General features: G+C 40.3%; 3 protein-coding genes across 3 annotated transcripts; 1 reads left to right on the top strand and 2 right to left on the bottom strand.

Annotated features, from left to right (window-relative positions):
* Positions 1-238: 238 nt before the first annotated feature.
* On the bottom strand, positions 239-5,274 carry BCIN_11g00750 (hypothetical protein). The gene is made up of 3 exons (XM_024695794.1): positions 4,989-5,274; positions 1,577-4,822; positions 239-1,512 (listed from the first exon to the last, which is right to left on the bottom strand). Exons 2-3 carry the CDS (start codon positions 4,303-4,305, stop codon positions 969-971), a joined length of 3,273 nt encoding a protein of 1,090 aa, XP_024551588.1. The 5' UTR covers positions 4,306-4,822; positions 4,989-5,274; the 3' UTR covers positions 239-968.
* Positions 5,275-8,192: 2,918 nt separating this feature from the next.
* On the bottom strand, positions 8,193-10,125 carry Bcsft2. Its single transcript, XM_024695793.1, has 4 exons — positions 9,250-10,125; positions 8,951-9,071; positions 8,546-8,696; positions 8,193-8,484 (listed from the first exon to the last, which is right to left on the bottom strand). The coding sequence occupies exons 1-4, from the start codon at positions 9,473-9,475 to the stop codon at positions 8,332-8,334; spliced, it is 651 nt and encodes a 216-aa protein (XP_024551587.1). The 5' UTR covers positions 9,476-10,125; the 3' UTR covers positions 8,193-8,331.
* Positions 10,126-11,004: 879 nt separating this feature from the next.
* BCIN_11g00730 (hypothetical protein) lies at positions 11,005-16,572 on the top strand. The gene is made up of 4 exons (XM_024695792.1): positions 11,005-11,776; positions 11,958-12,735; positions 12,925-13,753; positions 13,998-16,572. Exon 4 carries the CDS (start codon positions 14,105-14,107, stop codon positions 15,863-15,865), a length of 1,761 nt encoding a protein of 586 aa, XP_024551586.1. The 5' UTR covers positions 11,005-11,776; positions 11,958-12,735; positions 12,925-13,753; positions 13,998-14,104; the 3' UTR covers positions 15,866-16,572.
* Positions 16,573-22,624: the final 6,052 nt, after the last annotated feature.

Genomic DNA, 22,624 nt, shown 5'->3' with positions numbered 1-22,624 from the left:
CTTTCCCTCCAAGACTTGACAGATGTGGAAGGCACATTAACAACTTACCAACTTACAAACTTACCAACTTACCAACCTCCTTGCACCATTGCTGCTGCCACTTTGGGTGTTCAACACATCACATTACATCACATCACAAGAACATACAAGCCTTGGATTCTTAAACCCTTAGTACGCTAAAATCACACCACAAGCACTTCAATCAAAAAATCAGATAGAGCTACTGTCAAATTTTCTATGGTACAAAGTAGCAGCAAATTTTGTGTTTTTCTATCTTATGTAACAAACAATGGGTTGATTACCTCACTCCTATCATTCAAAAGAAGAGGATGCAACATGTCATTTGTATTTGCGGAATGCGCATGCCAAAAGTGTAAAAGCCATTTTCTGTAACCATTAATCGCGTGCATAAAAACCCAAATTTTTCTCGTAAAAAGCAAATACGCCCGACTGACAACGTGTCTGTCGAAGACTTTTGGTGGTGATGAAACTAAAAAGTATGCCGTGGCTATGCCAGAATATGAACATGTAAAAAGCAAAACATGAATGAAGGAGAAAGCCATATCATTCGTCATACCCACCCAATACTCTGCCGAGAAAAAAAGGAAGGTTGAAGCTTCGTAGCTCAAGTTGTAGTTGCCCAGAGATCTCCAATCCTCTGATAGCTCCTATTAAACGCCGTAGAAACCACATGTCAAAACTCGTAAATACAGTCAACGTAAGTTGTTCAGATCATAATATCTGTATCGCTACATGTCATACGAGCGAAAGCCAACGTTGCAGAATTGGAGCGATGAACAGTCGTGCCACGTTAAAGCGATTCAGAAGAAATGGGGCTAATTGGTAAAAGGTAATATAGGTAGAACATAGATGTCAGACCGCGCGTGTAACTTCGAAGTCAGTGGCCAAGCATGACTTCAAGCTACGGGGGGTATCGAGACAGAAACCGAGAAGATTAGGAAAGGAATTTATTGCTCGAGTAGTTCTTTCAACTTAGCATCGAGTAGATTGTCGATTCTCTTTCGGCTCTTCAAATCGAGAGCACCGTTTCGCAAGGAAGTTCGAAGTTTTGCAAATGCAGATTGCTGGATTGGAGAATCATCGCCCTTGACAACATCAACATAGTGTCCGGCTAAAACCTCATTGATAGTTTTCTTTTTGTTGTTGAGAGTTTCATCGTAATAAAGAATCAATTGTTCCATTCCGGTAGAGGCGTTGTTATGGCTATCCTCAAGTGCCAATTTGCGGAACTCGTAGTACATGCCTGGGTTGAAATTTCTGCACAAAAAGTGGGCCCAGAATTTGTAAAGAAGCTCCATGTCAGTGTGAGTTTCACCAGGCTGGCTGGCTTCTCGGAGTCTGGTTGCTCTCTCACGGAAGATGGCATATTTTTCAATGGTGTTGGATTCGGAGATCGCTGCTTGTCGTCTTTGATCCTTGACCCACATGACTGTTGGGGCATTGCTGTAGTTTGAATGGGGAGAAATTGCCCTCAAGCTGCCTTCTAAAGAGCTAAAATGACACGAGTCAGTATGACAAATCAACGTAGAAGTCAGGGTGGCATGTAATTATTTACCTCTCTTGTGGATTTGACCCATTGACCAAGGGTCGGCCTTGGCGCTCTTCAGACAACTCCTCGTTAATGGACCTACCATCAATTGACCCATTGGAAAAAGTTCTTGAGGATGAGTTGTGGTATGGGTGTCTGGCGGGTTTTTGATCGCTCGTCTTGCGGGAAGATTGTGCAAAAACCAAATTAAGATCCTCGATCTGTTCATCAGTGAACGTGGTTTCTGGTGCTAAAGGGTCGGGCGAAGGGACGGTGTCTCCGTTTAATGGTAACAGACCAGGAGTAAAGTTGGGGACGGCAGCTGAAAGTGGTGTTTCTTCGTGATAGTGGTTATTGTTGCCATTGACCAAAGGCGCTTGGGTAGCTCCATTTCCATATCTCATAAAGTCATTTCCACCGGGGCTGAAGGCTGGCGAGCCTACCTCTTGACCTGGCATCATCATTTGACCCATGTGGCTTGGTGGTCCATGGTTATCGCGAATAAGTGTAGTTGGCCCATCATTGTGCTTCATTGACTCTTCTCTCTCCTCAGATGGCATAACCCACTGGTCCCAACCATCGCGTCTTCTAATTCTATCTACACCATCCTCACCCTTGACTATCTCAATCTCGGTAGACTGTTGACAAGCGTATCTCAACATATCAATATCCGATGTAAGAGACTGGATTCTCTTGAACCCAGCCACAAAGTGTAGGAAGACGAATCCTTGAGAGTCCATGTGTTTCCGTAAGAAGACATCTTTGCAAAGATTGTCTATCGAGAAATAATACTCTAATTGCATTTTTACCATTGACAAAACAGTAGCGGACTGGCCGTCGAAAGGACCATATGGCATAGCGCTCATGGTTTGCATTGGTGCATAGTCGTACATGGTTTGAAGAGCTGGCATCTGTTGATTGCCATTCGTATAGCCACCTCTTGGATACATGGCAACATTTGGAATAGATTGTGATCTCGAGCTGCCGCGGCCACGGGAAGAAGTTTGTGCGTATTGGTGGCTGAACGGTCCTTGAGGTGGGGGACTGTATGGTGTGGAGTTTTGACGCCCTTGGTAAGAAGGAATCGTGTTGTGACCGTTGGCAAAAACATGGCCATTGGCAAAAGTATTGTGAGAGCCTCTGCCACGATAACCTCCACGGCCTCGCTCTGCTCTACCCTCAGCTCTCTGATCCTTGCTTCCATTTTTGAAATCAGAACTTCCGGAGCCATCATTTCTGCGGTCGCCAAAGCCAGATCTTGCTGGGAATTGTCCTTCGCCAACACCTTGTCCTTTCTGACTGATTTGGTTATCCTTATCAGCTTGCGTAGAATTTAAAGTTCGCCCAGTGTCAGTTGGCGATCCAGGTTCATTCTTGTTGACACCTCCTTTTGGTTTGTCTGCATTTGGTGCATGCTTGCGTGCATCACGACTGACTTCGTCTTCACTTGAAAGTCTCTTGGACGAGTTTGGTGGAAGTGATGATGATCTGACTCCACGTTTTTCGGTTTCTTCGCCAGACTCGGCAGGCTTAGTCGCACTTCCTGGCAACTTCTCTCCAGCAGCACCATTTGGTACATGACTGGTACGTCCACCCTCACGACCTACACGAGCACCACCTCGTCCCCGACCACCTCGAACAGGTAGCGGGGTATTGAATGTGACTGATGGAGTGTATGGTACTGGGACCCACTTCTCCTTCGTCCTTGGTTTGTTGGATGGGTTGTCATCCTTCTCATCCTTCTTTACTTTGTCTTCCTCTTGGAGCTTCCGCTTCTCCTCTTCCAGTGCAGTTTCCGGTGTTGGCCATGCCAAAGAGTCCTCGACTGGAGGGGGTAAGGAACTGGTAGAACTCCTGTCTTTGTCTTCAGTGCTCCTACTGCCTCTTGCAGGTCGTTTGGTTGAATCCTCCTTTCCCTTGGTCAGACTATCTGGACCTTTCTTTTGGCCCTGCTTTGAGGCAGTATCTTTGCCAGTCTGCGATGCCTTTTCATCTTCAACAGAAGCCTTTCCCTTTCGTCTAGATTCGATACCTTTTGAGGTTGGAGTGGAACTTGAGGTTTCGCCCGAGGAGTTTGCTGTTTGAGATATTGATGGGCTCGACTTTGTCTTTGCGGCTTGTGCCTCCTTGCGCTGCTCCCAGAAATTTACAGCCGGGGGCGGAGCTGGTACTAGAGGAATCTCTGGCACTTTCACTTCTTCCTTATCTTTCTCTTTCTCCTTCTCCTTTTCCGCCTCCTTGTCGTCCTTCTTTTGCTTCTTGGACTTCTTGGATTTTCTTCCCTCAATCGCCTCCGGGGAAGGCTTTTCTTCTCTATTTCGCCCAGCTTTCTCCCATCCTTGCTCGGAATCATCCGCAGCTACATTCAAAGCGAGCTCCTCCTCCTTTGGTATTGTTGCATTTGGAGTAGCAGCCACACTTGGTGATTCTGGAATCGAGCCTGCGCTTACTTGTGATGTTGGATTTGCATCTGTGTTTGATCCGACTCCTAGCGGATCGCTCTTAATTGGAACTTCGGTGGAACCATTGGTATTTCTATCTCCGTTTTCAGATCCTGCTGCCCCGTTCACCGACGCTGAAGGTGTATTCGATACGGAATTCGATTCCTTAGCAGGTGTGCTGACACCAGAAGCTGATGCCTGGCTTGATTGCATAGCGGAATTCGCAGTTGAAGTTACGCGACCTTTTGCGGCCATCGCATATGAAAATGTAGGCGGGGTAGGGGTGCCGTCGGATTTCGGTGTTGCCGATGACATTATGAATTGTATCACACAAAGTATGACTCTTTCGCTCAATCAAGCAAGTCCAATTCTTGCGAATGGGTACCTGTAATTCTTGAGGCAGATACAGAGAGGTGACTAAAATTTCACCCTCAGTATGGACGTCCGGAGAGGTTGACTCGACCTCTCCGCACTACTATCCTGATGCGCTGATCAGATATCGCGTCTCAAGAAATATCGAAGCGACTCAGTACAGCCCGCGAGAATGGAGATTGGTGGGATCGCTGCGGGAACTTTGTTTGTGGTGGATATGAGGGGTAACTGCTGGAATTTGAGGACTTGTTTCGTCGCGCAAGTTTCGCAAAATATCGAAGTCCAAGAAATTACTTGGAGATGTAAGAAGGAAATCAAGGACCGATGGTTTAAGTGATTTCGACGTTTTATGAACTGCAGGGAGTAATTCGTGGAACGAAGCGGAAGATTTGTTTGATGGCACAGGTGGTGCTGGCGGCAACGCGAAAGTAAGCTCGAACAACTGAATGGAAACTATGATCTATTATAGGACATTAGCTGTGTGATTCCAACATGATATGGCCAATTCTGTGAATCACTATGACATTGGACGCAGCTTCTTCGAGTAGTCTGATCTGTAATGGCGCAGATGTCAAGCCGCACAAAAGTAAATGTCATAAATGGAACATGGAAATTCCCCAACGCACCTTTCGAAGAGAATAGAAATAGCAGAAGATCAATCCTGTGTGAGAGGTCTCTTACTATTCAAATCCAGAGAAAATGAGCCAGTAGTGGTGTGAAATACCCAGTGTTTGACAATGTATTACAGTCCGTTCCTGTCTTCTTTGCCTCTGAATCTTCTTTGGGGGGGGGGTTGTCGTTCCAAACAAAAAGTCGAGATTTTCTCTTTGGAATCGAGGAGGAAGTATTCAAATGAGTAAAGACGTTTTCTTCTTTTCACCACTTTTATGGGAAGAAGTACCAAATGGGGTCGGGAGGGAAGAGGTTGAGGGAAGAAAAAAAAAATGGAGATTAAATTTGTGAAGGCAGAATCTTTAGGGTTGAAATGGAAGGGAATATTTTTTTGTTAGATTCAGTATTTAGTGGATTTTTCTTTTCTCGGCTGAGAACTTTACGTGCTAATAAGTCATTGATGAAGGCTGGAACTAGACGACTTCACGGAAGGTCCTCGATTGAAAGTTCCGTTGGTGTGATTTTGGGTTTTGGAGGGGAACAACAGATATGTATACGTACTGCAAGCAAGAGAAGAGATGCTTGGTATATCGAGTCAAAGGGGCGGATGGATGTTTATGAATTTAATTAAATATGCCATCTATTATGGTTGTGATTTCTGCTCGAATTGAAATCCAATGACTCCTGCAGATATTTCGGATTCTCCTCCATGTCAGTTGCCCTCTGAACGGAAAACCGACGTACCACGAAATAGCATAGCACCACTTTCAAAATTCTTTTTGGAAGCAGCAATCAGGGTCCTGGATTTTAAATGAAAGTCCAGAGATGAAAGCTTACAGTTAACTATCATACATCTCTGTTTCATGCAACTTATAACATCTTTGCGAATTACCATTCAATTTTCAAGTAACAGTGTTTTGAAGAGAGGCTCGATGTTGGTGGGTTTCGTGTGTCGGTTGTTCGTTCAGAGTGTCGAGTCTAGTGTGCACCACAACATGCTGGATAATTGAGCAACGGGCAACGGTGCATTCATCCAGAAATAACTGCCATGTACCGATCCATCAGATCTGGGTATTGTCGAGGCACATTGTATATATACAAATAACCGGGTACACATGCAGACCTCGGTCTTTGGGCGAAGTATGGATCAGCCATCAACCATATCATATCATTCCACTCCATCCATTACATCACCTAGGTACAGTGCCTAGGTACAGTGCCTTATATGTATCCCCGGTTGTGCATTGTACCTAGGTAGGCTCGAGCTAGGTCGGCACCGCTCGTCAACCATTTATTTTTATGCTGCTCGCGATACGTGATTCATTCCTCTTTTCACCCGTCAGACCCAACATCACTGGCACCCAGAGAGGGGAGCCTTGCAGACTTCAAACAATACACCCGTCCATCTCGGCTCCCCTCGTCCTCCTTATCTAATCGACGATATGCCCACCGCAGAGCCTATGTGCCTATCTAGGCACTGCAGTCATCAGGGCTGCAAACCCAGCACTCGTAGGTATCTATCAAACATGACATGCGTTTATCACGGTACGACGACTACGAGTATAAACACTTGAAACGCCTGCATCTCTTTCTTTGGCAATACTTGCGTCGGCAGCCGAAGATAACTACAGTACTGTAAATCCCTCCTTCCGAGCTTCCCTTCTTATCCCTCGCCTCGCCTCGCCTCGCCTCATCCCCATTTTCAAATCCAGCCACGATGTAATAATGAGGGGTTGAAAATCTTCATTCAAATTTGTCAATGTCAACCTAGGTGATTTCCTATTTCTCTTGCCCGCATACAAAGTGGATCTGCCTTCCCGCCTCGCCATTGGAGAGGTTTGGTGACTCTCCAAACCTTCCCATTTCTCTCTTCACCTCACGCGGAGGAACTTCCACTTACCGTCTCTCATTCTTCATTCCCCCACAAAAAACACATACACATGCCGTACATCCCTTCCCGAGGAATCTGAAACCAAGGTAAGTCTTACATACATGCGTCCTTGCTCCATACTTACTTACTTACATACGTACAGTACAGTACAGTACAGCACGGAGGATTTGGACCTGGAATTCGGTATCGACATGACGATATTGTCATCACCAACGCGGGATCTCGCGCCTACAACAAAAAAGAAACCTTGCACCCACAAGATGGAGGAAAGAAAGGTGTGTGTGGGCGCAAGAAGTCAGTCAGTGAGTGTATCCACACCCAAAAACTACCCCTCCATTATCTAGATAATGGTATCGTATCCACCTGGTCATCGCCACCGTATCGTTGATCGTATCTGGCAATCATCATCCCCACGCCCGCCGCCCTCATTCTGGCCATTTGTACCAGTGTGAAAAATTCATGCTGTCCAACTGTGATCATCTATCGCTGCATCTGACGGTCTTACCAAGAGAGTTCAGCAGCCCTATGGAAAGAAATATACGCTGCACACGATACAAGCGGTGAATGTAGGTAGATCTATGTGGAAAAGGATTGCGAGTCGATCCTTGAGGCTGTAGCATTTTCTTGAACTTATACGATAGCCACGGTACGCACACCTATGATGACTACATTTATATTTGGCCTTTATGATTCAGACTCCCAAAGCCATCTCATTTCTTTCTGATTCAAACATGTCAAGCCATCCCATTTAATGTGAAGTAACATCTCCACGATGATGATATTTATATCCATCCGTGCTTTGTGGTTCAAACTTTAAAGTTATCTTACCTTAGCTACCTACCTATCATGAAGGAACATCACATTACCACAATCCAGACCGCAATTCAGCAAAATCTTCAGACGAATGAGCCCGCTCCGAGATATTCATTCATGAAGCGCAAATCCCAATCACCGGGTTACCGAACCCCACACTTTCTTCACGATATCTCTCATTCCCGTTTTCGTGAAGCCAACTATCTAATCTGCAAATGACGACATCCGAGATCCCTATGTTAACGAGGGCTTTGCCTCAAATGTAACCTCCGCTCTGGCGATAGATGTCCTTTCGGTCGACTCGCATTACACTTGCAAGCATTCGGAAGATCTTGTGTCACCATCGTCTGCAACCACTCTTCTTCCTGCATATACGCAGAGAGAAGCTCGGTGCCACTACATAACTCGAGAGAACTTATTAAGTCACGTCCTTCAAGTGAGATGCTGCATGCAAGTGAAAGGTTACAAAAGCTTCTCCTCGTTCACGGATAACTTCCGACATATCCACGTCATTTGATACGTACATTGATTGATACACTGATACAAACCTCCTAGAGAGAGACGTCGAGATAATTACTATGGCATGAAAATGGGTATGTGCTAGATCTACAAAAGTGTCGCTTCAAAGGATTACCTGATTTGATTCCGCAGCTTCATCCTGACATCCATGCAGCTGCTCTATTAACCCCAAAGTTTGTCGCCAGTCGAAGACCACTAGAGCCCATTGGGAAATAGCTAACCAGGTACCAAGTCAAGCAGATTATTTGAATAATTGCCGAGATCAAGGTCAACGGCTTGCTTCGAAGCTACACACAAGATTAGATTATTAGAAGATGGTGGGAAGGGTTTGTCGATGTAGACACTTACGCCCAGACTGAAATATAGAGTCAACGCGATGGATCCGAAATAAGTCGCGGTAAACGGAAGGCGTGGCGCTGATATCAGGTGGTTCATGTACGTCCACGGGCCCATCATCGCGGCCCATGATGCGAGGAATAACATTGAACCTAGGGTCCATCTAGATGTCACACGCTCCAAGTTAGTTTTGAGGGTGTAGATGTATATATCTGAACTTCGTAATCCTTCAGAGTCGTAAACCATTCATTGATCCTTGAGTAGCATCATGACTGATCGACAAACTTTAAGCTCCGTACGCAAGTCCGACGCGTAGTTGCATGGACGCGATATTGCTCAAGGTTTGGAGTACTGCAACTCGTATTTGACGAAACTTGCAGGACATGTGTTTCAGATGGCAAGGGAAGTGAGACTTACAGAATCGCAAACTTGGTTGGAAGAACGATCAGGTACGGGAATAAGACGAAACATATAACAAAACAAGCCAATGCGCCGATGTTAAACCCAGCAAATAGCAGAAGTCGATCCCACCTACTCACTGAATATAAGAAAATCGATAGTCAGTCAGCCTTCAGATAAGCAATTTTTGGGAGGAACACAGAAAGACAGTCAAGCCACACTAGCAAAAGACGCCACTGTACGTCGCACCTGGTGGCGGCGGATGCAGGGACAGTGCAACGTGTGGGGAAATGAGGAAGTTGGGGAGGTTGACTTACAGGCAAACCATCCTTCTTCTTCTTCGCGACGATTTCGGCCAGGCAGAGGCGCACCCGCACCCTCTGTGGTAGGCAGTCGAACATAGCCACTATCTCCGAACGGATTCAGCGACTTGATCGAGGATAATAGGCCACCGGTCTGCTGAGCAGTGTTTACGGGTAGGTCCGGGTCGCGACGCGACCAGCCCAAGGAATTCATGGAATCTCTGAAAGAGGAGGAAGCCATGTTCGCGGCGATCTTTCGGTAGTTATAGCTATACGTGGTACTGATATTGTTTTCCCGCCCCTGGCATTTCTTTCGCAGCTGCCGTGAATGTTCAAGATAAGGCAGGCAATTGATCCGAGTTCAAGAACCTAGTTTAGATATGGGCCGAAGAGATGCGATCGATTCGGGGGATTTCGCTGAAGAAAATACGGCCGTTGGTGTCCGACTCAGTATGATTTGGCTGCAGGTATGTCGTGCGTTAATCGACCTCGTGGAAAGAATGCGACTGGTTTCTTTGCAAATGTTGAAAAGGGGTGTCCAATGACCTATTCAACGGACAGGGTTTTGGCTGAATGGAATATCTGTATGCAGTGCAAGATCTCCTCGTGATCACCCTAGAGGCTCTTGATGATGAAATCGAATAATGGATGTGTGGTGAAGGTGGGATCTGAGGACAGTTTGCCGCAGTCAGCAGGAATGGGGTGTGGTGGTGTCGCTGCTAAGGATTGATCGGAATGAAGAGCAGTAAGCGCTCTTTTAGCTTTGGGCTCAAGTGGTATGCGATAATCGCTTTTGATTTGTTTTTCGAATGATTAAGGTGGGTTCCTTTTATCGCTGGTGGTGGTGGAAGAGTCAAGTTTGGGTGTAGGTGGTATTGTTGATAGGCAATCATGGGAAAGCTTATGATGATGGGGAGTTGTTGCTTTGACGCTAAAATATCTCACATAATATGCCGCTAGTCGTAGGGAGTTGGGAAATGTACCGGTACACAGACGCCTTGACGAACCAGCCAGGCCAGTTAACGAGTGACAAGCACGATTTAACTGCTATCGTCAGGTCACACAGTATTTAATTCACCTAGTCGTATGCAGTGTGTAGTGTAGTCGGATCTCGTGAAATCTGAATCCATGGAGCTAGAGCTAAGAGCAAAGACGCCACTGCATTGTATTATACGTTTACGCGCAGGAGGAGTACGAAATACCTGTGTCCGAAAATAGTATTGTGGCACAGTCGCAGAGTAGATATCTACCTACATACAGTGCAATGCATAGCAGCCTATCCCTCTTCGAGGCCTAGGAATCCCGCAATTCTTGTATGATTCCCTCCCTCCCATACCTTATCGAGCGTGCGTGTTAGCGTGTGGTTCAACTTTGAGACATTCAACCCTCCATTGCAGTCTTTTGGGGCAAGGTAGTAAATACCGGACATGGATCAATAGATCTGATTAAGGTTGTAAAGATGCAAATGGAGAAGCGAGAGGGTGTGAGGCATGAAAAGGTGTGGATGGTGGTTCGCTAGGTTCGAGGGGATGGGAAAGTATGAGTCTTCAATACCATTTACTTCTGATTATTGAGTGAAACCTCCCCAACCTTTTATTAAAATCTTGGAAAACCTGGTAGAGACTACTTTCAAGCCGTTCTTTCAAAGTCAAGTGACTTGAGGTTGTATGCACGAGTGAAGAACATAAAAGGATATCCTCGCCTCCTGAACCTCTCAACTTCTTCCAACCAAATTACCGAAGTTTGAGCCACCGTCTACTTCTTCTCCCTGTCTACGACCTAGGTATTCAGCCTGAAGTCCTTTACGCCGACTGCATAACATCTGTGTACACTTGCACAAACAGCTACAAGATCAATAACCTCAAACTCAACTTTGATATCAACCCTCTCTCGCTACCTGTCAAGCCGAGGTCTTGGTCCTACAAGCTACAAGCGACATACATACTATCGGCCTTCACCTCACGCCTCTCTTCGATATTGGATTGGACTACCTACCTATTTTATCCCGTCTTACCCAATCGTGTAAGACTGTCGGTTGTACCATCTCATCTTACTTGCTTGTATCAACGGCCGCATTCCTCAAGGTTTTCGAAAGTGGAAGCTTGCACCCGTTTCACCGGACAGGCTGAACTCGATTCTAATACACGTCTTGCCGGTCGTGTCGGTCTTGTCGGCGACATATCAGACTATTGGATTTTCTGGATCTTACGCCTACTCTTTCACGGAAACAAGGAAGCCAGGGAGCGAACACTGCCTTTTTTCTACCGATCAAGATTTGGCTTCCGTTGCTACCTAGATCCTTCGAACCTTTTTCTTCCGCTACGAACTTGTTTTGTGGAAGATTCTCTGCTTTATTCCTTTCTTGATTTATCGGTCTATCTCTCGACTGGGTATCTATCTCTCTATCTAATCCTTATCAATTATCTACCCCGCCATTCGAAATAAGCTCCCTGGGAAGCCTTTTGGCGACGGAATAATAATAAATTGCATTCCTGCTTTGCCATTTTGATTCGCAGAGAGCTCCATGTTCTTGGAAAATACGGTACGTCCTTGACTCCCAATTCCATTCCCCTTGCTTGCTTGCCTTCTTTGGCCCCTGAGCTTCTCAGCTATCCATTCGTCGAATTGGCAAAAGCAAAAACCCACCCGTGCAACGTTGGACCAGAATTAATACAGAAACCGTCTCTCGTCTTGACCCAATCAGAAAACTAATTGACCGAAAGATTGTCCTCCATCTCTCACTCTCGGTCGGTCAAATTACTACACGCGAGCCTTCCATCGCTCTGGTACGTCGATAATCGTCACAAAGTTGACGGAAGCACAGCACCGCACAGCACAGCACAGCACAGAATAAAGACGAAGAGTGTATTCGCTTCTTCGCTGCTATCTGACAGGTAATAATAAGGCTGGCATCTGGCATCTATTCCACATCGAGTTAGGAATTTTATGCCATTAATTCGTTCCACCGCAATCGCCCCTCCATTCGCTCTGCCAGGCATCTTATAAAGAAGAAGCTTGGGACCCGACCCGATCAACTTCCTCTTGACCTATCAATACCTGCTTGACTCGTGTAGTCACATCTACAACATATACACATACCCATACCCTTACCTATAGCAACACCACCCTCCCACCATTGTCTACACACACACACACATATACATCCATACAACGCTCCCACTGCCACATCAAGGCGATCGAATCAAACTCCAATCCGATCGTTGTCCGATAACTACCCGGCAGCGTGCATGCCCTTTTTCACTCGATAATAAAATCACCGAACAATTCTTCCACTTCCATATTTGACATCGCTAGACGCGGTTCATTCGTCATTACATTGCGCCAAGTCCCGAAGTGGCCGACCATCCACCCCGGATTTCCACAGCACCAGGGCAAGAGAGGAAGGAAAATCTCGTCTCGCTCGACATTGCAGAATCCGAGCCAATCCATCCATTCAGAAGAGGGAAAAAGAAAAGGATTCGAAGACGACATCATACCCAGGTAAAGAAAATTCCCCCAGTCCTGTCACCTCCCCTTCCTCCCACCCTCGCTCCCTCGCTCCCTCCTTCCGTCGCTCCCTGCCTCCAACTGCACTGCACTCCACTGCACATCCAATTTCGCAATCCATTTACGCCGCAACCTCCACCTCCACCGAGCACTGTTCAATTCTAACCTTTGCACTTTATTTAGCATTGAGGGAAATTTCAGGGAAAAAAAACTCTAAACAATTATTCACTCGTAGTCTTTTTTCTCTCACACAGCGTTGCGTTGCGTCGCGCTAAAAAGATTTCACTCAGTAAAATAGCCTCATCCCTCGGACAGTCACACTCAATCCTCCTCGCCCTCGTCCTCTTCCTCCATCGAACCTCTCACCAGAACGAGCTTCTTTCCTGTCGGTTCGTGGTGGCATCACACACAAATATTCACATTCACAGACCAAAAAGTTAAATGTTCTGCACCTTACTGCACTTGTCGAATCAGCCAGTCAATAGAAATCACCCGGTGCAACCCTCGGCCATCGCTACCGAGAGTTAAAAAGAAAAGGTTATCCCTCCCTCCCCCCCACCGCCTTTCAACGAAATATCGTGAGTTATCCCACACAACGGCTGTTTTGGCACACATTTTTGGGAAATTCCTCTCCCCAATCATAACTTCTCCGCCTTTTTCTAGCGCACTCTAGAAAAGGTAACCTTCCTTCCCCTCTTGGGTTGACAACTCAATCATTCTTCCTTCATTCTTCTCCCATCTTTTTTTACTCTGCTCGGACTCGTCAAAGAAAGAAGAAAGACTGAATACTGACCATCTCTCCGACAAGGCCCCCTCGCGATAATAAATTTATCACTTCGCCCTGCCTGCCTTATCAGCCGAATCAAAGACCACATAACCGTCGTGGCCCTTATTTATCCAACGCCGAAGCTCAAAGGATTGCAAGACGATCGATAGGATTCATTTACGCAGGAGTCAGCATCAGCTTCATTCCCGCTTACATCTTCGAAACTCGACAGCCGTCTGCCCGCATGTAAGTGCGCATCCTTTTTCCATATATGCATGTCCCCCCCCCTATGACGACTTGGCAAATATATTGCTCTGCATTGTGGTCATATAGCATGATCATTGGTTATGCGAACAAATATTTTGCCATCTTGTCAGGTAATTATATGCATAGTGTCAATTCCGTGGCAATCCCGGGGACATGCTTGTTTCTCAATCGAAATTGGCTTTTCTGAACCTTTGACAATGGCTAACGTTTGTCACACACATAGATAACGATCACCTTTTGTTCAAAAGAGGTGCAAATACAAACCAACAACCACGTACAAGACATATAACTTCCTCAAAGACCTTATAGTCAGGCGTCAAAATACACAAAATGGCTGGCGCGGGTGCATTAAGCCCATTTATCAAGGACGAGCCGGATGACCAATTCTTCTCCTCTCACAACCAAAGGTTCATGTCGAACCCACAAAGTTTCGGTCTCACGCAGACACACTTCAATCAATTCGGCTCACATGGAGGCAGCATCAATCCTAATGATTTGAATGTTGCCAGCAATGCCATGTCTATTCCAAACAGTGGATACGGTACCTCCTTCCAAAACAACTTCACGACTCAGCCATCGAACCCAAGCGCAAGCTTCTCAAAGGGCATCTCGACCTTTGGCGATGACGAACTGCTAGATAGTCTAGACACCTTGAATACCCATGGCGGTATGCAAAACGGTGGTCAAGACTTTGGCATGGAATTCGACTTCAACAACGGACACAACATCTATGCAAGCAATAATGGAAATGGCTTGGCTGTTGACCCAAACATGAATGGCTATTCAAATACTCCAGATGGCGATCCTATCCAGAGTCCCTTTGTTCACAATTTCAACCATGCGCAATTTAGACATATGCAAACCCAACACAACTTTAGCTCGTCGCTGCAGTCCCCTGCTTCATACGCAGGCTCGCCATTAAGTGGTGCGGACTTGCACAATGGAGCTGGAGACAGCAGCTTCACCAAGCAACAACGGCCAAGATTGAGTCAAGTGGGATCCGGAAGAAGACAATCGAGCACTAGAAGCCCACTGACACCGAAAACTCCGGTGATATCATCTCTCAACATTGGATCAACGGATCACTCAAGCTTTCCCACTCAGCCAATTCGCACCAACCATGCCCACCGACACCAAAAAACTTCGTCCAATCAATGGGATCAGCCACCGAATAGCCTTGGTTCCTTCCCAGGTTCCGAGTTCGGTTCTCCTATCCAAGGAGTTCATCCAAACCCTCAAATCTCCGACATTCTTAAGGGTACTTCGATGCCAACCAAACTCAACAATGGACACGGAGCAGCGAATGCACCTGGTTTGCAATCCCAAGAAATGAAGAGAAGACGCCGACGGGAGTCACACAATCTTGTTGAAAGAAGAAGGCGAGACAACATCAATGAGCGCATTCAAGAATTGAGCCATCTTGTTCCCTTGCATCGACTTGAGGATGAGAAAGTACGCAAAGCCATTATGAACAACTCTCCTTTGTCTCCAAGTCTCACGGCTGTATCACAACCACCAAATGGAATAAGCCCTCCTCAAGCTACTTCGGGTCTTGCCGGTCCTGGTGCCAGGAGAGCCACAGGCAATATCACTACCGGTATTCCAATCGAGGAAAAAGACAAGGGTCCAAATAAGGGTGACATTCTTAATGGAGCTGTAAGCTGGACTCGAGATCTCATGTGGATGTGTCATCATCAGGCTCAACAAATGGAAGATCTAGCCAATCTCATCGCTGAATTGGGAGGAACATGGCCATACGAGAAAACTGAAGATGAGAAGCGCATGCATACCGAATTGATGGATGCTATGACGAAGAATGGCGAGGCTAGTTTCGAATACACCCGACGTCCAGGTACAGGTTTAAGGGTACCCAAACACACCGACTATAGAGGTGAACCAGACCGTGGCTCCAACTTTTCTCAACTTGACAACTCTCTAAGTCCTGACAACCATAGCAGTACAGATGTTGGTCAAACTGGTATGGGTGGCCCAGGACAATACTGGAGCGGTCACAATAGTGGAGGTAGCGGTCCTGGCTCTATTGGTGGTTTCAAGGAAGAGGATGAATACAACATGGATCTCGGACAATGAGGAATCTATACTGTTGTTCTATGAGCAATTAGTTGTTCACCCGTGAGGGATTTTTCTTACGATTTTTAAGGCAAAGCAACAAGGCATTGGTTACCAGTTTGCATGCACTTTTCGCTTCGCATTTGTGTTTTTAATTAAATGGTGTTTTTTCATCTTTGCATTTAATGGTAGTTATGGGGCTTGATTTGGCTTGGTGTTGCTTGCGGTTTGAACATTGCTCGCAGAAGGCGAGTCAATCATGTGGATGGAATATGGATATTAATGGCTTGACGATAATGGCTTTGACGATATGGGTTGGAATTTATAATTTGTTGGAGATGGATATTGGTTTTACTTGCATGCATCACTTTTTTTATTCGGTTTTGGTTTTTCACTATCTACTTGCATCTATCTTTGCGGTTTGGGCTCCTTCACATGATACCTGTGCATCGGAATACCGATGTTTGCCTGTTGTTTTTCCTATGTTACTTGACGACTGGATGGATTCACGACTAAACGGGTTTACGAGTAAATGGACTGGATCGTCAGGATTGAATGGGGCTCTTTTTCCAGCATTTGATTTGCTACCTATTTTCTTTTAACCCCCGCACAATACCTTAGCTAGCTTAGTTAGTACTTGTCATCTGTTCTGCCCTTCTGGTAGATTGGATTTCAAAAGGCATTCACAAGTTGCTTATCAACGAATGGAATACACGAAATGCACCCCACTTCAAGGAGTTCCTTCATGATTCTTTGTGCGCAATTACATACTTTCTTGTCCGTCACTTCTTTAACCCCTAGTTTTCCGAGGGCCCACCTCTTGAATTTGGGGTACTAAGAGATGCGCGAAGTGCATGTTGGATAAGCGTGTATGTATGTATGCACTTTCAGACCACTCTCCAACTATCGAATGGACCCATGGTATGCAAGAGATCTCTTTCAAGGGTGGGTTCTAATGGAGAGCCAGGAAAGCGGGGGCGGATTGTATTCATATTGGGTATCGGATTTAGGCAAATGGTCCCAAGGTTGATGAGTTAGTGGATGAGTGGAGAATCTCAAGCCCGAGGTTTAAATGCATGTAGGTATGTACATGTGAAAACTGCCGGTAGGGATTGAATGGGATTACTGGGGTAGTATGGGAAGTTCAGTTGGTGGGGGAGGGGTGAAATCTGTGCATGCTTTTGATGGGATTTCAGTTCCCGGTGAAAGTTAGATGGGGAATATGGAATTTATGCTGATTGAGCTATGGTGGCTTCTATGACTTGGGATTGAAACGTACAAATTGGCTTTACTAAGTCTTCTCCTTTGTCGGTGTTGGTAAAGTTTGAAGGCAAGGGAAAGTGGATGTAGATTAGGGTGAGAGAGAGAAATAGTTGATTAAATGGGAGTAGAGTCAATGTACGTTATAATAAGATAGATGTGATACTCCCTGTGATTCTCAAATAATAGTAAATTAACGACTTGAATATAGTTTTGGATGAAATAGCTTGAATACTATTGATCTTTATCTTATTGTATTGTTGATTAATAACAAGTTTTATAGTAAAATCAATTATAAAGTATATCTTTTCTTTCTGTGATTTTATGTAGTTATATGTTTCTAATTAGGTCATTCTTATACTTATAGGTTCATGAAATCGATTTAAATTGATTATAAACCATTGTATAGATTTCTAATAGATTACAATTAGTATACTGATGCTAGAAAGTCAAGTTGTTTTACCTAAGAATGAGTCCATTTCAATTCGATATCTTATCTTAAATGAATTAGCAAAACAATCGAAAAATTGATGACGAAATTGAAGTGATTAAGAGTCCTAAACATTCGTGATTACTTTTAGGGGAAATATTATAACTATGATAAAATTAATCAATTGAACTGAAATAATCATCTAAAATATATTTAAAGATATGTTTTTAAGCGAGAGTAGAAATTTGTAAGTTATATATAATCGTGAACGATTTTATAAATTATAGTTTCGTTGAATATACTATAATCTAAATTAAAATGTAAATTGGAATAACAAAAGTTTTACGCGATTACTACACCAAGGCTGTTATAATACTCAAAGAAAAGAAAATAAATTATAAAATTGTAGTCTAATATTTCTGGGGGGAGAGAGGGGAATAATTGGTCTTTTAAGATTCTGATATCAGAACCAAAAAAAAATAAATGAAGATATTTTCATTACTAAAGTTTATAAATTCAATATTCTTCACATTCAATAACTATTTTTGTAATATATAATTTTTGAAGTAGTAGAATTCGCAAAAGATTTATACAATTGTATCCTTTTAAATATAAAAATATAACAGTATTAAAAGATCTATTTCTTGGGGGGGATGATTAGCTTGTATATTAACCTAAATAAATGAGAGAATCTTTTAATAACTAAAAGACTTAGTTCTAAATGTCATATATTCACAATGTATAATCTTGTCTGTCTATTATATATGGTTTGAACCAAAATATAGAAGAAAATTATTAAATTCAAAACAAGTAAATCTATGAAATCTATCAAGAGTAAGAAATTATAACGAACAAGTACAATATATAAGAATCAATAAAAGATTGATAACATATATAAGACTAATATATAATTATTCATTGTTAAATCGAGTGCAATGATAGCTGGAAGCTTGAGGGCTGGCTTTTATATATATCATGTAATATAAATGACATAATATATATATATATACAATGAGTATACTAGTTGTTCACGGGAAAGAATTGTAAGATTATAAATTCCAAAGGTTTCAAAATCAATAATAATTGAACGGAAAAAAAGAAGTTTTATAATAAATGACTTTTTTTAGTAATAGATAAAATATAATGACAAAATTAAAGATAAAAAAGTTTAATGAATATTTCATTTTTACATTTTGAACTTGATTTGAGAAAAACAAAATCAGCTCTATACTAGTTTATAGATAATTTATTTCAGAGACTTTTTTAGTCATGTAATGAAGAGAAAATTTTGCATCTTAATTTTTGATTTATACAACTCTATAAATGAACAATAATTTGAACCTCATTTCAACTACATTTATGTAATAAAGTTTTTTTATTTCACTTTTATATAAATACTCTGTAATAACTGAATTATGATTTTATTCGAACCCCTAATCGTTTCAATAAATTTTTTGTCAAATCAATATGAATGTGTGATCATAGTTTGGATTTTTGAATTTTTCAAACAATAAAGCTTTCTCGGTACTTTCAGATATTGATTTTTGTCAAATAATCTTTAAATAATTGTTTTTAGTTTTAAGCCAACTATGGAAAATTGTGTATCCGACGAAATACTTTGAATTTCTTTTAATAATGATAATACATTTATTGCATAATTTGAAGGATTTATACAAAGTTTTGTCGATGATTATTACACCGCTAGAATAGCTTTTTGGAAAATTTTCAAGTTTATCAAAAGTTCGATATTTTTAACACTATATATGCATGTCAATAGTAGTAATATTAAGTATTTGACCTTTACATCGATGTAATATCCCTGTTTTGAAAAAACTTGATAATCTTGATTTTTACTATATTACAATCGCTTTCTATTTCTTTCTGAATAGTTTTTATAGAAATCGATTTTCATTTTCATACTAATGAATTTGAAATTTTGAGTTACCTTTCATAATTCAAAACCTCTGAATTTGTATATCTAATATGTTTATAATCTCCACTGAAGATTAGTAAAATATTTGTATAATCAACAGATAAAAACATGACGTGAATACTTATATACATCAGTATTTTTGTGTTAAATATTTTATCAATGTTGTGATGATTAGTTTTCTTAGAATAATTGTATTTTTATTATTTGTGGTAAGCTTCTTGTCTACTTAGTATGCGATATATATTAATATGAATCATTTTAGTCTTTAGAATATTACAATTTTAATTCAATTATAAAGTCCATTGATATTACAATTCAAATTTGTAAGGATGGTTTCAATTTTAATTTGTTGATGTTATTTCAGTCAAAAAATCAAAATATTAACTCTCGAGCTTCAATTTTTCGAAAGATTAATCATAAGATTTCAATTCCTTTCAACTAAATTAAAATTGATTACAGAAATGAAGGTCTGTCAAATAATTCAAAATAACACTTTACATAAAAATTGATAAAAAGTTATAATTTAAATACTAAGATAATACTGTTTTTCTATATTGAAAAAAGGGATAATGTGAATGATAATAATTTCATATAGCAATGCTATTGGAGAACTATTAACTTTTTGATTCAATCATAAATGTAACATATAATAGTTTGAGTTTTAACAATTTTTTATAGTAATATATTTCTCAGGGGTAAAATATCAATTAAGTTGAATATTCAATAATTTTGAGATTAACTATATGCTCTTTCAGATGTTAGTGGTTAATATAACAATAACCTTATAATCCATAATTGCTGATATGTTTGAAAATGCAATTATTCTTCTGATTAAATAAAGAAATTTCATGGTTTTAAAGATAAAAGTAGTTTTGTTTCGCATGTTTTATTTAACATTTATTTTCGTATTTTTTATTAAATTGAGAAAACTATAGTTGAGGGATTTGATAATTCGATATAGGAACGAATAGATTATCGATATCATGATTATAAAATTTGAAAATTTATAAACCAGATTCTGTAGTATATTATGGGAAAAAGACAGCTTTTGAAAATCTTATATATTGCTTTATGATTAAATATGATAAGATTTTCTATTCAGATTAGGTTTGGACAGACTTTTTATTAAAAAGCAAATCTATCAATTTTAACGACATTGAACACTAATTGAACCTTCTCCGACACTTATTATTTCTAAAATATACTGACCATCGGGGGAAAATAATTTTCTGTTTGCACATTTGCAGAATGTTGTCATTATTGTTGATTATTATTAATTCTGAGATCCTTTGAACTTTTAGATTTTAAATCTATTTTCTATAATTTTTGATATTATTAGTATACACATAAATATACTCAATTCATATAAAATCTATGAGGGCTAGTTTTTAAACCTACGATCCTTGTTACGCTTGAGTGTCAATTATTATTTCTTTCTTTTTGTCGTAATTCTCTGTACTCAGTTTTATAATGTAGAAGTTGAATAGTTAAGTAATTTTATGTTTGAATGCTAGAACTGTGTCACGTTTTCAATTATGCACTTTTTATTGCGATTTTTTATTATATATCTTATTATTTAAATTTGTATTTTAAATTCTCGTTATCTAGAATCCACTTAGATTTTTTGATCAAACTCAATTTCTAACTCAGCTTTTTGTTAATTTAGATTAAGATTAAAATTTTGATTTAGTAAAATGATTGAAAATCGAAACATGTTTCCATTGAATTTATCTTAGGCATTGATACCATTGCTTATAAATACTTTCTCAAAAATTCTTTCAAACAAAATCCAACTGAATTTTTTATTTTCGATTAAGATATTATATTATTATGAAATAATTATGTATTTTAAAAACTCTATTAACAGAATGTTTTACGTGTTTATGAAAATCATGACAATCTTGAATATTTAAAAATAAAATTAAATAGATTTTGTATTATCAACAAAGTAAATTACTAGGCTTGTAGTAGTGTATTTGTAGAGAAGATATTTCTTTCAATATTCTGAATCAAATATCTATAATTGATATAATTTAACTCAAATGTTTGTAATTAATATAGCTTAGCGCAAATAATATAATACATATTTTTAGATGATAAATATCGGGTTCTTTTTAATTGATTGTATATAACGTAAAAGTTTTAATGAGGTATTGAATTTATAAAAGAAAGCTAGAAATTAAATATTGATTATACGAGGCAAAAGAAGAATGTTTTTTTAACTTTGTTTACTTTATAGAATTAAATTATTATGTGATCTGTCTTGTATAAAATATTTACATTCCCAGTGATATTATATTCACTTTTCTGAAGAAAATAAATTAAAATTATCCTAGAATATTTAGTTCACTTTAATCATATAAAAAAAACGTTCATTAGATTATTATTGATATAAAATAACTGAATATTCCTTTATTTTATAACATTTACATTAACATATGATTGAAATCGAATAAAATTAATTTCAAAACAGAACTTAGTTTGTTTGAAATTCTATTTTGATAACTATACATTACTTCATATCGTATAATATGGGAATTACTATAAATGATAACTTCGTTATATCCAAGATATTATACAGTAAGCTCAATAAAATTCGCGCGAAATTGATTCTTCGAATAAACTCAACAACTTTCATAAATGATTATAAACTATTATTTCAATATATCTCTTTCAAAGCTTAATATTCCTACAAATAATTTATTATATTATATAATCAAAATGTATTTATAATAAAAAGATAGTTTTAAATAAAGTTATCATGAGTTATGTTATGAAATAAAGAAATCAATATTTTGATTTTAATTGAATACTAATTTTCATAATGTAGTTTATCAGCAAGCGGATTATATCACCAAGCGAATCACTCAATTTATATATAAAATTCGTTTATATATAACTGTGCACTTTCTTTATTTGTTGATAGAATTTTTTCAAAATTGAATTTATAAAATTGAATTATAAAGCTATTTTAAAGATCTAATTTTTTATTGAAAATTCAAATTAATATAGGAATGATTTTGGAAATAGTTTTTTGTAACGAAAATCGTAACATTTTCAATTTTTTATTCAAAATAATAGAAATGTTTATATAAAAATTAAATTTCTTAAAAAAACTAAATTTTAGTATTATTTTCAATCTTTTTATTTTCCGAAA

The sequence above is a fragment of the Botrytis cinerea genome, chromosome 11 (genome assembly GCF_000143535.2).
Source record: "Botrytis cinerea B05.10 chromosome 11, complete sequence".
Taxonomy (NCBI): Eukaryota; Fungi; Ascomycota; class Leotiomycetes; order Helotiales; family Sclerotiniaceae; genus Botrytis; species Botrytis cinerea.
Note: the sequence above shows the minus strand (reverse complement) of the source record. Positions and strands in the feature narration are given on the sequence as shown.